This window comes from Maylandia zebra, linkage group LG19 (assembly GCF_041146795.1).
Source record: "Maylandia zebra isolate NMK-2024a linkage group LG19, Mzebra_GT3a, whole genome shotgun sequence".
NCBI lineage: Eukaryota > Metazoa > Chordata > Actinopteri > Cichliformes > Cichlidae > Maylandia > Maylandia zebra.
Window position 1 is genome coordinate 20,377,144 of NC_135185.1, and position 17,637 is coordinate 20,394,780.

The 17,637-nt window shown below is 41.9% G+C and overlaps 3 protein-coding genes across 4 annotated transcripts in view; 2 read left to right on the forward strand and 1 right to left on the reverse strand.

The window, feature by feature from the left end:
• The window catches only part of stag1a (STAG1 cohesin complex component a), a 39,715-nt gene extending 37,632 nt beyond the window's left edge, over positions 1–2,083 (forward strand). For both annotated transcript variants that reach the window (XM_076877356.1, XM_004540157.5), the window contains one exon: positions 564–2,083. In XM_076877356.1, coding sequence (XP_076733471.1) covers positions 564–587 — 24 coding nt within the window. In that variant the 3' untranslated portion in view covers positions 588–2,083. The remainder of the gene's footprint in view (positions 1–563) is intronic.
• A 1,023-nt stretch (positions 2,084–3,106) lies between these two features.
• pccb (propionyl-CoA carboxylase subunit beta) lies at positions 3,107–8,888 on the reverse strand. The gene is made up of 15 exons (XM_004540159.4): positions 8,607–8,888; positions 7,943–8,062; positions 7,782–7,850; positions 7,633–7,689; positions 7,391–7,504; positions 7,067–7,177; positions 6,775–6,883; positions 5,451–5,571; positions 5,291–5,372; positions 5,071–5,194; positions 4,877–4,984; positions 4,568–4,668; positions 4,150–4,248; positions 3,965–4,064; positions 3,107–3,854 (listed from the first exon to the last, which is right to left on the reverse strand). The coding sequence occupies exons 1-15, from the start codon at positions 8,850–8,852 to the stop codon at positions 3,733–3,735; spliced, it is 1,683 nt and encodes a 560-aa protein (XP_004540216.2). The 5' UTR covers positions 8,853–8,888; the 3' UTR covers positions 3,107–3,732.
• A 3,672-nt stretch (positions 8,889–12,560) lies between these two features.
• msl2a (MSL complex subunit 2a) lies at positions 12,561–17,636 on the forward strand. The gene is made up of 3 exons (XM_004540160.3): positions 12,561–12,702; positions 13,915–15,320; positions 15,689–17,636. Exons 1-3 carry the CDS (start codon positions 12,561–12,563, stop codon positions 15,989–15,991), a joined length of 1,851 nt encoding a protein of 616 aa, XP_004540217.1. The 3' UTR covers positions 15,992–17,636.
• The last annotated feature ends 1 nt before the right edge of the window (position 17,637 follows it).

Here is a 17,637-nt window from a genome sequence, read left to right on the forward strand (position 1 = left end):
TAGATGTTCCACAAACAGACTATTTAATGATGAAAAGTATTATATTAGTATTTTTAAAAAATAAGTACTGTAAATTTGCACCAGCGGATTTCAGTTCCTGCTTCTAAGAAGGTCAAATCCAAAGCCAGAGTAGAGGTCAAATAGATGCATTTCATCAATCAGCACAATTGTTGGATGGATAGTTTCTGAAAAGTTGCCATTGGAACAATAACACCTGTTAACATTTGGAATATTTTTACCAAAATTCTGGCATCAAAGTGTATTTTAGTTAATTCTCGTGGTAATTAAGAACTTTTGATCTTAGAAATGGCTAAGCAAACCAACAATTTTAAGCATCAAAATCAGTTTCACTGATTAAAAATTAATTAAGTTATTCTGAAAGCATTTTGGCTTTTTCACAGTACAGACATAAAGGTGAGATTTTAAAGTCCCTGCATATAAAGTGAACTTCAGTAGCAAAAGAGCAAACACTGCCGCACTTTTTATATAGAGCATGTACTTTTTCTTCTTCTTCTTTTTTTGGGGGGGAAGGTTTTCTGACTTTCTCCTCTTCATTGTTCCAGGGATTCAGCATGCCCATGTTCTGATCTGGAAACTGGAAAAGATCCTAAGATCAGGATGCTAATCAGGAGTAAACGGAAGAGGAAGGTTTAGCCCAGATCACCTGCCAATCAAGACTCGTAAGATGAAGAAAAAAATCATTTTTGAAGTACTTTTCTTTCTCTGTAAGACATGATGGAAGGATGCTTTTCAAGAGGATCTTCTGAAACTGCAGGATCTCACCTGGAGGCAAGGATCCGCCCTCTTCAGTCAGGCGGATCGGAGGATCCACAGTGTAGTCTGAACTATTCAAGAGCCTTGTCCTGCTTGTATTCTTCCTCCTCTTCCTCTTCAGCCTGTTGGTTTAGCATTTGTTAGCAGTACCTCTGATGGCGCTCTGGCTGCATAATCCTGCAGCCGGCCGACAAGTACTCGCAGTTTTTACAGCCCTCCCCCCTCGCCTCCCCCCGTTACACACATGTACAGTTGTTTGCTTCGGCTCCCAGTCTGCAGCGTAACACTCTGTACAGCCCCCACCCCCCTCTTTTGGTGTTGCACTTCACCCCATCTTAAATCCAACTAAATGTTCTATATCTTTGCTCTTAATACCACCCACTGCCCCGTCTCCTCTCTCTGCCATCTCTGAGTCGTCGTATGTGTTGGTGCTGGTGCGTGATATGCGTGTGAAGTGTTGGTGGTGACCTCGGTTAGGCAGTGGGATGTGCACACAGAGGTCGACAGCTGTACACCGACCTGGAGGACGTGATGCAGCTGCCGTGTGTGCATGTGGTGTCAAAGCAAAGAGAGAGTTGTGTTATTTAACAGTGAAGATGCACATCTGACCGACCACGGAGAGAATCCACACCTTAAATCTTCTGCACACACAACCCTCCAACCCCTAAATAGCGGCTTTTTGAACTAATTTTAAAAAAGTTAAAAAAAAAAAAGACATATTTTCAATTCTGTAGCTTTAGTACTAAAGTTTTAAATCAAGTGTGTTTTTGTTTTTGTCTGATGTTTGTACAGCTCTTTCTTGAATATGTACCTTGTTTGTTGCCAAATTGTGGCCTACATACTAAAAAGTATATTCTAGCCCCTCCCCTCCACACCTGTAAGTCATATCCAACGGATACCGATGATACCAGCTTCCAAGCGCTGTAGGTCTGATTGCAATCGTTTCGCAGTTCACTCTTCAGTTTGTTCATTTTACAGGTGAAAACATTTTGCTACCTGCAATCAGTGTTAACAGACTCAGAAGATGGAAAACTTGTTGTTCATATCCAGTGCAGTGATGGATCTTTATGTATGACAGATTTGTTTGAATGTGTTTTGAATGTGTTCAGCCATGCCGCCACCACCCCAGTTCAATATTTACAACCTTTATTCACTGGCTGGTTTGCAGTCCTGTAAAAATCAAAGACAATTGGATCTTTTCTGCAGTGCAGTTGACATCATTTGCCCCAAAATACTGTAAAAGCCTGTTTGTTTGTTTTTTTTCTGTGAACTTAAATTCTTTTTAATAAAATAAAATCTGTAATCAATTCATGGGCTGGTGTCTGTTGTTGTCAGATACAGCTTTCCACTTGTGTGTTTAATGTGAAGAATGAACAGTTAACCTTCCTTAAAACCACAATATGGATTTCTTTTTTTTAGATTATTGAATATATTAGGCCTTTGTCAGAGTCCTAGTTTTATATCTTATAGGTCTTCTGAATAGGCACACATTAACCGAAGGTACAATATATAGACAAGTCTTAAGCCACCTGAGCATGACTTTTTTGCCCATTCATCTAGAAGAGCATTTCCGAGGTCGGACCTGGATGTTAGACGAGACGTCCTGGCTGACGGTATCCATTCTAGTTCAAGCTGAAGGTGTTTGATGGGGGTTGAGGTCAGAGCTCTGCATGGGTCAGTCCGGTTCCTTCACATCAGACTCATCCAACTATGCCTTTATGGACCCTGCTTTGTTTAGTAGGTTACAGTCATGCTACAATAGAAAATGTGTCTCCTCAAACTGTCTACACAAAGTTGGAAGGATACAATTGTCCATAATGCCTTGGCAAGCTGAAACGCTAAGATTCACTGGAACATAGAGGCCAAAGCCAAAACGGTGACCAAGAGCAAGGTTATTATAGTTAACTAAAATTAGATTTAAAATATTTTAGCTAACCCATATCCTTAATTTTAGTATTTGATAGTTTAGTAAAAATGTTATAGTTTGCCTGATGAGGTATTGATGGACACAAAGTTGACTATGGAAACTGAAACTAAATTAAATAAAAAACAGAGTCAAAATGTATCGATTAAGTGTAGTTCATCAATTTTGTACACAGGCTGGCCCTCAGACTTTATGCCCTTTAAGTCGTTGAAAACTGTGACCGGTTCAGCTATGACCATTTACCCTTAAACTATGAGACTACACCAGCTCCATCCCATTGTGTGTCTGTTGTGGGAGCTGGATCTGATCATGCACACTTAAAAGAATGGCTGAGATTCCACTAGATATGATCCAGCGTCTCTGGCAATAATGACTTTTAAAACAAAGAAAATGAATAAACACGCAGAATATTGAGGCCATGATTTATTTTACAGATGACAGTACAGAGCCTGCCACAGAGAAAAGGCACAGTTCCTGTTGGTAAGGACGTCTCCTTGACCTAAATGGAGGACATCAAATGCTTTAGGTGCCTTTTGAAAGCACCAACTGTAAAAAAACTGATATATAGTATATGAACAACTCTGAAAACATTGCACATGATAACAAACTTTAGTTTGTTTGCATTTGCTGCTAACACTAAATCTCTGGCCTCTTAGATAGCCATATCAACAGTAGTTGCCAATATGACCACTGTGTGTGACTACGGGGTCATTTATTTCAGATGTTTTTAGGGATTTAATATAAACTATAAAGTAGTAAAGATACACATTCTGATTTTGTTGCAAGTGCTCCAAATACAAAATCAATTATACTTAACAGAAATCAGGAGTGATCTTCACTTGCTGCTTTCAGTGGAGTGGTAAACTAAATCTAATAGACAGGCTCCCAATATCACGGGGTACCGTTAAAGGTGGGTGAGAGAAAACAGTGAAAACTGAGTTTGCTGATCTGCTGTCTGCAAAAACCCCCAATTTCATTTGAAATGTAAAAGTCAATACAAATGCCTTTCCATAGCGTTAGTGTGGAGAACATTTTCACAGAGGAATGTTGGCATGCTTCTTCCAGGGGTTGACCTGCTTCTTGCTGGCTAGCACCTCTAGATCTTGGCAGATCTTTTTGCGAGTTGTCGCTGGCTCGATGATGTCATCCACAAAACCTAAAACAAGCACAGTCGGATAAAGATGTACTCGGTTTGTTGCCGCATACACTGTCAGCAGATAAAGAGCAGGAACAGTCAAAAAAAAAAAAAAAAAAAAGCAGATTTACCTCTGACAGCAGCTGGGAAAGGGTTAGCAAACTTCTCCACGTATTCAGCCTCTGCTTCTGCCTGGTTCTCCTTTCCTCTGAAGATAATCTGAACGGCACCCTGAGGAAAAAAAAGAAATTAAAACTGTAAAAATAAAGGAAGCAGAGAGAAAGGGACAAACAAAAAACCTAGAGGTAATGTGTACCTTGGCACCCATGACGGCGACCTCAGCTGTAGGCCAGGCGTAGTTCACGTCTCCTCTCAAGTGTTTTGAGCTCATCACATCATAGGCTCCTCCGTACGCCTGGGATGCAAAGACCAAAATAAAAGGATTAATTCAGCAACAAGCAGCATTTCAGACAGTAAATGAATGCAGATGTAAAATAATCAAAACTGATAAAATGCTAAGTTAGCTGTTTGTTTTTTTGTAGCCGATTCAGACAAAAGATTCCAGTGAAATTATTACAGAGGCTTTTATTCTGAAAAAAAAAAAAAACACTGGGGTGTTGAGTTATCATCACTGCTCGCAGTTCAACGTGGCAGTGAACTTGGAGGTGCTTTTTGTAGGCAGGGCATTATACAACAAACAGCTGAGCCAGATGTGCAATAGAAACCTCACACACCTTTCTGGTAATGATGGTTATTTTTGGGACTGTGGCCTCTGCAAAAGCAAAAAGCAGTTTGGCTCCGTGTCGGATGATGCCTCCGTACTCCTGAGCTGTGCCTGTTGAGAGAAAACACAGCAGTTCTATTGGATAGGGGTTCAGACTATCAGATTTTCTACAGGTGGTCTGTTCAGTCTCATCCAACTCACCGGAGAATCACTGGTCGTTAAACTAAACCGATTAAATCATGAACTTCAGCATGGCAAACATGCCCTGCACATAACTGCAGCCTGTGTGTACATGCATGAGGATATTATCCAAGAATACCTGGCAGGAAGCCTGGCACATCCACAAACGTGATGATGGGAATGTTGAAAGCATCACAGAAGCGAACAAATCGGGCTCCCTTCACTGAGGAGTTGATGTCCAAACAGCCTGACAAACAAGACAAGTACAAAATGGATTGAATGGATTGAGGGTTTTTTTTTTTTAACTGTTAGTTATTCACATATTTTTCTTACCTGAAGCTACTTTGGGCTGATTACCCACAATGCCCACAGTGCGTCCATTCATACGGGCAAATCCCACCACAATGTTTTTGGCGTAGTTGGGCATGATCTCAAAGAATTCCCTCTCATCTACTATCTGATTAAGAAAAAGAACTTTTTTTTTTTTAAACACACACAAAAAGGAAATGAGATGTTGTGGTACATATTAGAAGGTGTATGTTTGTGCGCATACTGCATGAATTATGTCCAACATGTCGTAGGCTTTAGTTGACTCTAAAGGGACGATGTTGTCCAATGATGGTACCAGACGGTCGCTGAAAAACAAATGAGACATCAGACAAAAAAGGATGGGATTTGTGATTAGTTCAATGAGGGCAAAGGTTACTGCCTACCTAGAGTCATGGGACTCCCTGATAGGTGCGGGATCCTGATTGCTAAGTGGCAGGAAGTTGAAAAACTCTCGCAGGTTGAGCAAAGCCTCAATATCATTCTCAAAAGCACGGTGAGCCACACCTACGAAAAAGCAATAAGACATTTTAACGAGAGTTTCTCTCAGACGAGTTAAACACCCTGACTTGAGCAGTAATGCTTGATTAGATTTCATTTGCTAAACAGATTTAAAAAGATGCTGTGAAAAAGTCTTAAACCACCCCTCATTTCTGTATATTGTGCTGGGAAAATAGGCAAAAGAAACATGCAAACAAGAATGAAAACTGCATAAAGCAAAAGCAGGTTTGCACAATTCTAACAAGCCTGAAAGTCAATATTTGGTATGACTACCTTTATTTTTCCAACACAGCATGAACTTAAGTAAGGTTTCTTTAAGTAGTCTTCAGAATTCCTGAAGGACATTCAAAGCTCTTCTTTGGATGTTGGCAGCTTTTTGTTCAATTCTCTGTCAACATTCTCCCATACTCCTTCAATAAGGTTGAGGTCCAGCTTCCATTGTGTGTTGGCAGGGATCACTGTTGTACTAAAAAATGAAGTTCATGCCAATCAGATGCTTTCCAGATGGTCATGTACGATGGATCATGAACTACATTCTTTTTCTGTGTTCATAATTCCATCAATCCAGACAAAATCTCCAAAACCACTGGCTGAAATTCATCCCCAAACCACGAAAGATCCTCCACTGTGTTTTACAGATGGCTGTAAACTGTGTCAGGTCTCTTTTTTCCAATTTCTTAATGACTTTCACATACAGTTTATTTGCAGCAAATTGTTTTTAGGCCTGTTATTTCTTGTTTTGTTCTACACTTATTCAGTTTTTGGAAATCACTTCTTAGTGCAAAACATAGAATTTTATGCATGCCAAAGTGTTTAAAAAATTCACACACACATTCACACACTGGTGATGGCAAGCTACATTGTAGCCACAGCCACCCTGGGGCGCACTGACAGAGGCGAGGCTGCCGGACACTGGCGCCACCGGGCCCTCTGACCACCGCCAGTAGGCAACGGGTGAAGTGTCTTGCCCAAGGACACAACGACCGAGACTGTCCAAGCCGGGGCTCGAACTGGCAACCTTCCGATTACAAGGCGAACTCCCAACTCTTGAGCCACAATCGCCCCAAAGGTGGAAATGAAGGGTGGCTCAAGACAGGCTCACACTGGTAAATATGACAAACCTAAAGCCAGTGCTGGTAAAGCACCAGTGATTGCTACAGCTTAGTTTACAAAACTCTTCAACATCCACACATCTAAAAAGAGTCTGACCGGACACGGTGGTATGAGTTTTGGCTCCACCAAGCTCCTCCTGAGTCACATCTTCATTGGTGACAGACTTGACAACATCAGGCCCTGTGATGAACAGGTATGACGTGTCCTAAACACACAAACACAAATGTTTCTGTGCTTATTGGAATTGAATGCATCTCTTCTCTAAACACAAAATAGCATTTGCGTGCCAGTTTGGAAATATTTCAGGACTTTTTCATATTTCTTGCAGCTTAAATAGCATAAAACTAATATTTTACCTACAGTGGATTTTACTGTGTCAGCTACATACCTTAACCATGAAGGTGAAATCTGTGAGAGCAGGAGAGTACACGGCTCCTCCTGCACACGGACCCATGATGAGGGAGATCTGAGGGATGACTCCTGAAGCCATCACGTTCCTCTGGAAACAAGAACACGTACAGTGTCAGAAATACGACACCAGCTGTTGATGATGAGTTTACGGACATGACTCCCGCCATTTATGTGGAATGTTAAACCGAAAAGAATTTAGGGCTTCAAGCTTCTGAGCTCAAAAAATCGTCAGGTGCAAAACTTGACATTTTAAAATTGATTTACATGAAAAGGTCTGCACAAAAATATATAAATGAAATACCAGGAATATATCTGCATATCCAGCTAGAGATTCCACTCCTTCCTGGATCCGAGCTCCTCCAGAGTCGTTCAGCCCGATTACCGGAGCCCCGACCGTCATGGCCTGGTCCATGATCTGACCACAGATTTAAAAGTGGCACATCAAATGAGGAAATGACCAAAGACAAACACACCCATACAGATGCTAACTTGCTCACAGCTGACAAACACGATGTTTAATGTTACTGTGAAACATCTGTATACCTTACATATCTTCTGTGCGTGAGCTCCAGACAGACTTCCGCCAAAAACTGTGAAGTCCTGCAAAAAACACAGAGTGCAAGACAAAGAGATTGTCACATAAAATCGAGTTGCCACATATAGTTTTTCTGTACAATGAATGAACACTGTACCTGACTGAAAACATAAACGAGCCTGCCATTGATTCTACCTCGGCCTGTCACAACGCTGTCACCGGGGAACTATGAGAGAAAAAAAATGATCAAAATTCACTGAAAATGTCGCAAAATAAGAAACACGCTGCTGCAAGAGGTATTTGTGCACGACCTGATACCTTGTTTCTGTCCTGCTCCATGCCGAAGTCGGCGCAACGGTGTTCCACAAACATGTCCGTCTCTACAAAGGATTCAGGGTCAAGCAGTAGTTGCACTCGCTCCCTGGCTGTCAGCTTACCCTGGACCGCATCACAATGGTAAATTTATTACAGTCATGCATCAGATATGTCACCGATCAGAAAGTTTGCCTGGCACACTGCAAAAGCTATGGTTTTGAAATGTCTGGTTGCTTTAGATCAATGTTTCAAGTGTTGCATACCATAAGCAAAGCTGCCTCTTTATAGGAGTTTACTTCCCTAATTTGTCAGGTCTTATTATTTAATCCCTTACCAGTTTGTGAGCTGTTTAATTGTCAGAGGTTTATCCCAGTCTCATAAAATAAATCATTACATATACCTTAAAAACATTTGTTATTGTGAAGTTTGTTGTTTAAATAAAATTAACCCTTTCAGGGCTAAAACAAATAATAACAATGATAATAATAAACTTTTGTTTAAGAGGTGTGAGAGAGACCAGCAAAACAAACAAGCCCCTGCGCCTGACATTTAAAGCACCAACCTCCTGGCTGCCAATGCATTTGAAGCATATGATATTATACAATTAAAAGAAATATGTGTTAATATATAAAACATAACAGCCTCGGTCTGCGATAGCTGATTTTACCCTTTTATGTTGTGCCTCTATCCTTTGCTGACCTCCCCCCTGCAGTGCCGCCTCTCGCTTCTGGTCAATCCTCTCTTTAACGGACAGGTGGCTGACGGAGTACCAGCGGCACGACCGATGCAAACTCGTCTGCGGTACTGTTACCGATACTGCGCCATATTTTACTCGCGCCACGCTCCTTAAGGACACCTTAAAACCATTTATCAGTCCGCAACTGCTTCGAGCAACACTGATGGCCGCCATCATTGCTGTTCGTGTAAGCTCTTCTTCTTTAGTGTTTAATGTCTGTTGACAAGCCAGCGTTGGGGCGCCACCAAGTGGAATGGAGTGTGGCTCGGGAGACGATCAATAAAGAGGGAGGAAAACCCCTTTCTGAGCTTAATTTTAAGTTAAACATGTTTTTTTTTCACATCTTACTTGCTGTTTGTTATATCCGTTTACTTCAATAGAACTGTCAGGGGATATAGTGCATACTAACAAACGATCTGCTACACTGTTCTTATGTATTTCACTAAATTCATAGGAGCCATCTGTCAGTATCAAAACACTAGGCCTGCAGAATCTATATAGTTCTGAACTATGCACTAGAATCAGGAAAGACTGAAACCATTGAGCTATACTTGTAAATAGCACAGTTTTTGCTCTTTGCCTTTATATCACCCCAAACAAATGAGGTTTTATCTTAAGATGTGCCGAAGCCTTCAAATACTCCTGAGATGTGTCACAATAACATCTGGAATATAACTCAGTAATTCCATCATTTAATTTAAAGGATTCTTAAAGGGGCCTTTGTGTTTAGTTTGCATGTCTGAGTGACTCTGCAAGCCTCCAACTCCAGTTCAAAAATAGGCATGCTAGCTCAGCTGGTGTAGTTGTGGATGTGAAGGTGAATGGTTTCCTGTCTCTAAGCATCAGCCCTGCAATAGACTTACAAATGTCCTCTTGCTATAGATGTGTGGGAGAGAGTGTCCTGCTTTTCTGCATTATTGTGTGGCATGGGAGCTTCTCTGTGGTAGAGAGGAAGGCTCTGCTGAGGGTGGTGAAAGCTGCATAGACTATTGTTTGTAGCAGCTGCCCCCACCACCACCACAGACGTCACCAGCAGATGCAGGGAAATTGCCTCCTCTTTCTTGAAAGACTCCCCTTCAGGCAGGAAGCTGTGATCTAGAGCAGAACCACCAGACTAAGGAAGGATCTTTTCCTCAGAGGCTGTAAGACTTTTAAACTCTGCTGGTGCTCTGTAATCTCTGCTACAGCCAGAGGTAACAGATGTGATAAATCACTTGTGTCTTTGCACTACCCTCTTCACATGTTTGTTTTATGTCTTATTTGTACTTAATATTTCCTATTTAAAATAATAAAAAGAAAACCTGACATGATTGCAAATTTTAATTTCAGCTCATGAGAATACATGTGCTGGAAATACAATGAAAACCCTATAAATCCTTAAATCCTTTGCCCGATAACAGCTGGGATAGACTCCAGCCCAGCTGCAATCCTGACCTGGATGAGCAGTAGAGAATGGCTTCTTAAAAGCTTCCCCCCTATTTCCAGGTGTATCCCTGAAACCCCAGAATAAAGTATATATTTTATATTTTGACATTTGTTCTCAGATTATTTATATAGTCCACTATATTAAATCATATGACACATAGATGTCTATACTTGCTCAAATGCTGTCCATGCCCCAAATAGGGAAATTTTTGTGATCTTCTGCTGCCTTGAAAAACAGATGACTTGAGGATTTTTGGTTTAGTTATTTCAGTTTAAATCCCCATTTGTGTGCATATTTTTTACTTCATCTACTGCAGCTGTGAGCTGATTTTTCTTTGTCGTGTTTTATACACTTTGCTCAACCTGGGAAAATAATGTAGTTGGTCATTATTTTCTGCAAGTTCTAGCACAACAGCGGGCGGGGAGTCAAATGATGAAATTTTGACCAATAGCGAAAGGGGGGCGAGCTCGTGCAGCCAATCAGAAAACAGAAAGTCCTCGCAACAGCTGGTGGGCAGGAGCTCTGCCCATCTTGGATGTCATGTTACAGGGAGTTTATATTGTAAAGCAGACCTTCCTGCCAGCTTTAGCGCTGTCACTCTACAATTGCAGGGTTATTTATGTCTCAACCACGAATTTGAAAATAATGAATTCACAAAATACATAAAAATTATACCTGCCCTAAACGTAGTTTTTAAGCGATTCCAAAATACGATTTAAATACAAAGTGGCATTTTTCTCTTACCCCCAACTTCATGATCACCAAATTGCATGTCAAGTATAACAGTTAAAATAAGTTGTAAATCCACCTTTTCTGTTTTTGTTTTGTTAATACATGTCTCTTCGAACAGTTACATACGTTTTTTTTAACATCTTCATATGCTCTGCACCTTGTGTATATGCGCATTCCCGTAAAACGAGGAGACAAAACAGTGAGATGGCACGACAAAGAAGAAGTAATTTGACATGAGTCTTGTGCTAACACCACGGGTGTACCAAAGGTCAGTCATCTTTGACATATTTTGTATTTTTAGCTATATCTTTTCTGACTCGACTGAGTGTGACACTCTAACCAATGCAACCCTGTTACCCGTATTACCAAAAGAAGATATATATTTTTTAGTTTCCTTCTTTTATTTATATAATTATATTTCTCCAGTGTCCAAAGATACAGTCCAGTAACTGTATCAGTAATGACAAACATAATATATCCTTTCAGTCATGTTAACTTGAGAACCCGGTTACTCCAATTTTAACCCTCTTACATGTAATTTGTAATAAAATAATAATGCCTATGAATCAGCGTTTATTTGCGAATTAAAAATGTATTCTATACATATATGAAAAAACTGGTAAAATTCCCAAAAATGTAAATTGTTATGCATAAAGTAGCCCCGTGCTTAAGGAAGTTTTTCCACCCTCTTATTAAAATAAAAATACATTTTAAGTAGCGTGTTGCTACGTAGTTTATGACCAATTATAATCGTTACAGTGAGGAAATAAAGCGATGGAGGACACGGGAAAGGCGCTGCGGTAACCACGGTAACTAGTGGAAATCTCGCGTGATGATCATGCCTGTCGATAGGGGTTTATGCGAGGAAAAGTGGAAAATCGAATGATTGATGCATTTGCAAAACGGCAAGTTAGCTATGTTTCGGTCACCTCTCTCCGAGCATTACAGCAAAACGTACCAAAATTGCAGAATTTTTCTTAGCCGGTCGCATTTTGCTCCTACGTGCGACGTATAAAGCCACCCAGGGGGGGTTAGTGATACGGTTGACTCTTCGCTAGCTAAATCGACTAGCCATGCTAACGCTAGCTGGTTAGCTTTGTTTACATCAAGTGCGCGCCTGGAATCTGTTAACGGATTTCTGACCCGGCGAATTCATGATCTCGCCAGTCCGTTGTTCAGTTAAACATCGACGAGGATACTGGGTTGTAGAGTAGATTGGCTCTATGGCTATCATCGATGATCTCTTGTGCAAAACGTCCGGCTGATGCAGTAAGCTAATGTTAGCTACGTAATGCTAACCTTTTAATTATGGGTGATTTGCTCATTCGAGTCAGCGTTTGCCCTTAGACTTTGTTGGAGATGAGTATAATTATAACTCTAATAGGTCCGAATTAACAGGAACTGTAACTGCGATATGAAAGAGTTCGCTGGTTAAATGTGATGACTGCGAACCGGTGATGCTAACCTTAGGTAGCCACCTGCCAAGCTAGCTAACGTGCTCGTTTAGCGATAACCGCCTCACCATGGTCGTTGTTTCATATTGTATATATTACTGATTCATGATTAACATCTCTTTTGACACACTGGAGTGACTGATTGTTGCGTCGCTAGAACAATTTGCATCCCCTCCATCACCCTGAGGCTGGGCTCTCTTTACGTTGCGACGAGCCGCTGGATTTTTTTCCTTCCTCGGACCGTGTTTCCCTGAGGCTGCGGAGCACATCGCCATGAACCCGGTTAATGCAACCGCTCTCTACGTGTCTGCCAGCCGGGCCGTGCTGCAGTGCGACCCGCGGCAGCCTCATTCCTTCGCAGAGATGTACAAACTACTGCCCTTCTTCCGAAAGTCCCTCGCATGTCTTGTCTGTGGTAAGTGATTTGAGAATATTATAGCAACACAACACACTTTCAGTCCAGCTTTAATGTTATTTGCGACACTGTATTCAGTTTTGAGCCATACATTGGCTGAATTGTATTAAAAAATAATTACCATTAATATTGACTGAAGTGTCCGTGGGTGTGCGTGTGATCGCAGCAGTTGTGACACGATTTGTCGCTCTTGTCTCCGTGGTCTCCTTGGCAACCGAGGCTGGAGCACCAGTCATCCGTCCTCTTGACAAGACAGATGACTGCTCCGTTGTTGTGCCTGCTGCAGAGCCATGTGTTTCTTATTCATGCTTTATTTACCAGCCCGCTTAGCTAGTGGAATATATGAGCTGACACAGCTTGCACTGAGGAGACGGGCAATATTGACAGCTATGCGCGACAACATTTTTGACCTTTCCCTATTATTTGACAGTGGTTTTGCTATGCTTAATTCTCCTGTGAAATATTCAGTCAGAATTACATGTTTGGTTATGTAAGCAGTAAATATCAATAATATTTCTGTTAAGCTCATTTGGTTCTTATTTGCTTGGTGCAGATATGGTTCTGGCTAGTTCAGTTGATATCTAGATTCCGAACAAGTCGTTGATAAATTGGTAAAAGTTCATTAACTGAACTTTTTATCAAATATTTTGATACCAACTTAATCAATTAAGCACTTGTTCCAGGTTTTTCACCTTTATGAATTGCAGCTTTCTCTGATTCATTTCACTTTGACTGGATCATTTTTTTGGGTCCTTGACTGTTGATCAGACAGAGCAGGATATTTTCCATCTCTGTGATGTTGTGGTAGTGATATATCATTATAGGATATAATATATGCTTATGCTGCTCCCTTGTCACATTTTTAATTTGGCAAAGCCGGTGCCTTTCCTGACCCAACCCCAAAGGGATTTGACTTTCCAGCTGGAATTGAACTGGGGACCTTTTGCTTGCCAAGTGAAAATCCACTATGCTATAGTTGTTAGTTTATAGCTGTTGTTGCTTTAAAAAATCACAAATGTATCTGTAAGAATTATAATTAAGAAATGGTTATTGTAGCTAATTGAGAATACAGCTGTTTCTATAAAGCTATGATTACGTGAGGTGGAGCTGAGTATAAATGTCTCATGGCCAGCTATATACTGTGCCATAGTAACTGTGCCTTTGTTCAAAGGTACTAAACAGGTGGATTTTTTTTTCTCATTTTTTTCTCAGGTAAACTGCTTCAGGATCCGATTTCTCAGACACATCCAGAGTGTCAGCATTATGTCTGCTTGGGCTGTAAAGGCCAGAAAATGCAGATAAGGCCATCATGCAGCCGTTGTAAGGACCACTCCTCCTTCCAGGAGAACAAACAGCTCTCTTTACTGGTGCAGTGTTACAGGAAGCTCTGCTTCTATGTAATTCATTCACCGTTGCTGTTGTGTGTCAGCAACCATGTAGGAGGGTCTCCAGAGGTAATGGCTTTGCTAGAAGAGGTGCTATTGTCGCACAAAGACGAGATGGAAGACCCAAGTCTAGTGCACGAAGATGTGAATCCCTCAGCTCCTGAGTCCCTTACGCCCACAGAGGCACCACCTGCTCCTGCAGAGCTCTCAGCTGTACCTCAGAGCTCTTCCTCTGATCCTCCCTGTTTCAACGGACCACAGGAATGCAATGGAGACGTGCTGGAGGATGTAGATCCCTCTTCTCCTGAGCTGGAGGTATGCGAGCTGGTAGAGGAGCAGGCACAGGCAGGCCTGTCTGTATCCAATACCGGTTGTGGAGGACTGGAACTGAGTCTGACCACTGGACGTTTAGCCCCAACACCAGGCACTGTGTGCTCACTCAGGGATGGGGATTCAAGTAGCAGGGAAGTGGAGGAGGGGGAGGTGTTGCTCCTCAGTGTGGAAGAGGTGTTACAGACATTGGATCCCCTTCAACCTGGTCGAGACTCTCTTCATACACAGCCGGTTAGGACACATACTCACACACACACAGCTATGGACAGAGCACACACTCAGATGTACATACAGCTGGATGCAGCTCACAACTACACACAGATTCAAACAGGCAGGACTAATACAGTGGCAGGCCATGGTGCTCACACACATACATCTTCCTTTGACCCTCCTTCAGCCTCCAAGCCCCCACCAGTCCGCCTTAACCGCAAACGATCTCATTCAGAGAGTGACAGGGAAAAAGTGAAACCTCTCCCGATTGCTTCTATCCTGCAGGGCTCTTCCTCAAACTCACACACTCCTAATCCCTCTCACACATTGCACACACATCCACCCACGCCTTCCCTAACAGTACCAGCACACACATACTCATCGCTTCCCAACGGAGCACCTCCTAAGCCCAGTCGACCTGCGCCGAACCACAATAAAGGTGCCAGGAAACATCCGGAGCCAAGCCCTAAGAAGCCACATGTCAAGGCTCGCACTGGTGGCGCTTCCAAGACAAAGGAAAGAAGCAAAGACCAGCGGTTGATGGCAGGCTGCCTGGTACCTCCAGCACCTGCGAGGCCTCCATATAAGAAGCCAGTGGAGAAGAAGGGCTGTAAATGTGGAAGAGCCACTCAGAATCCGTCTGTGTTGACCTGCAGGGGACAGCGTTGTCCCTGTTATTCAAACCGCAAGGTAAAACCATTAATCTATTAAATGAGCACATTATACGCTTAAAGATTAATGCTGTCATTATGTGAGTTTGTGTAGATTGTTCATGCTGCTATTTTATGTGTTAGTGTAAACATATGACAACGATGTTTTAGTACTTTTGTTTCTAACCCAAAGAAAACAAGTAATGGAAAAAATAGATGATGTATTAGTCTGCTGTTAGATGATATATTCATGATATATGATATATATAAATATTCAAACTTAGTAAAGGCAGGTTTTTGTATTCTTTTGTGACAGTATCAGAAACTGAGAGCTTTGCATCGTTTGTGCCACACTGGCCCTGTGTAGCTAGAGTAACGCTGTTGTCTGCTTTCTCTGATCTTTCGCAGGCATGCTTGGACTGCATCTGTCGAGGTTGCCAGAACTCCTACATGGCCAATGGTGAGAAAAAGCTCGAGGCCTTTGCAGTGCCAGAGAAGGCCTTAGAACAGACGCGGCTTACGCTTGGTATCAACCTCACCAGCATCACAGCAGCCGCCGCCCTCCGCAACCCGGCAACCACCAGCATCCGCGCAAACACCCTCCTCAATGTTGCCACCGCAACAGGGACCCCCGTTTCGACAGCTTTCCTGTCCTCCAGCCCCCCACAAGAGCCCAACTATGAGGAGAGCCTCGAGTTGCTGATCGGCTGAGAGGCTGGGACTCCAAAAATAGACAGCATGGTGCTGATAGAATGTGACAACTCATCATTGTCTGTCAGAAAACGTGTACCTACCCCATTGAGGGGAAGGAAATCTAAGGCAGCTATGGGTCTGTCCTGTCCTGTAATCTGCTTTCCTTCTGTGTCAGAAAATGCTGAGTAGTACGACTAGCATGGGTGTGCCAAAGCCTCCTGTATTGTGCCTGTGTGCCAGTGTTTATTGTTGCCTGTCTCTAGTTAACACTTAAACTCGGTTCTTAGGCTGTTCTGTACATCACAGGTGCTTTTTTTTTTTCCATTCATAGACCAGACATACTCTAAGAGGCAATAGAAACTTATCACAGGTTTTGTTTGTGTGTACACTCACAAGTATTCGAGTATCTGTGAATCCCCCCTACCCCCCACATTTGGTGCAACAACAACTACATCATCATCATATCAAGGTTACAGCATTTTTCATGTTTGAGTATTAGTCCTTAAGCTTTAGAAATACATAATTTGTGTCAGGACAGCCCTTACTAATCTTTAACCCTCTGTGTGTTCACACCATAATTGTGAAGGACTCTTGTGACTTATATATGTAGATCGTATGTCTCACACAAGACTGTATGCCTTTTCTAGCTCATTAATTCACTCAATCCAAGTACTGTCGGATGTTAACGAATTTGTCTTAATGAACTTGACTGATGCAGGCATTGTACAGGCAGCAAGATAATGTCAAAGCACTTGGCTGGTTCCACAGTTTGTGAGTGTAAGTGTGTGTGTGAGTGAGTGTGTGTAAGTGTTTGTGTGTATGTGCCTGGTGAGATTTACTGTAATGTCAGTGGGGAGGCGGTTGTTGGGTTGTGAGGACTTAGTCTGATTGATTGGCCAAATTACAACTAAAACCGTTCTTAGCATAGCAATAGGAGCACCAACACGGAGGCTCCCAGCTCCAGTGCACGCACACACAGTTGTTTACAGTATTGCCGTTTTAGACTTCAGCTGACTGTCTTCAAAAACAGTTACTGTTATGCTTTGGTTATGGGATTGTACATGACTCTGTGTGTATAGATAAACCGAAGCCATAGGTCGTCATTTACAAGATAAAATATGCTCTGTCCATGGATTTTTTCCCCCACACACTTGTAGTGTTCAGACTGATCGGAGACCAACTCAGAGACTATTTTTGATACCAAGCGTTTAAGATTTGGTACCACTGTCTTTCCTTTTGGTTAAATCACAATGAAGCCCTCCCATAACTCAACATGCTGTGTTGTCCGCGTTTGTGTTTACTGTCTCGGCTGTAACTACAATATGTTTGTTAGTCCAGTCCAGTGACCAAAAAGAGACTGCAGGCCACCCACACACCTTGGTGGTTCTTTATTGGCAAGAAATTAGAAGGCGGATTATAATATGACCTATCTTCCTGTGTGTGTGTGTGTGTGTGTGTGTGTGTGTGTGTGTGTGTGTTTGTTTCAAAATGTATTTCTTTTGGGCATTACTTGAACCCTGATTAAGTTTTTGGTATTGATTTTTTTTTTTTTAACTGTAAAAACTCTTGTTTGGGGAGTGACTATTATTGCTGAAACATTCACTGCCATATTATGGAAACATGTACTACAACATGAATTAAACGATAGTTTTTTACTTTTTCAG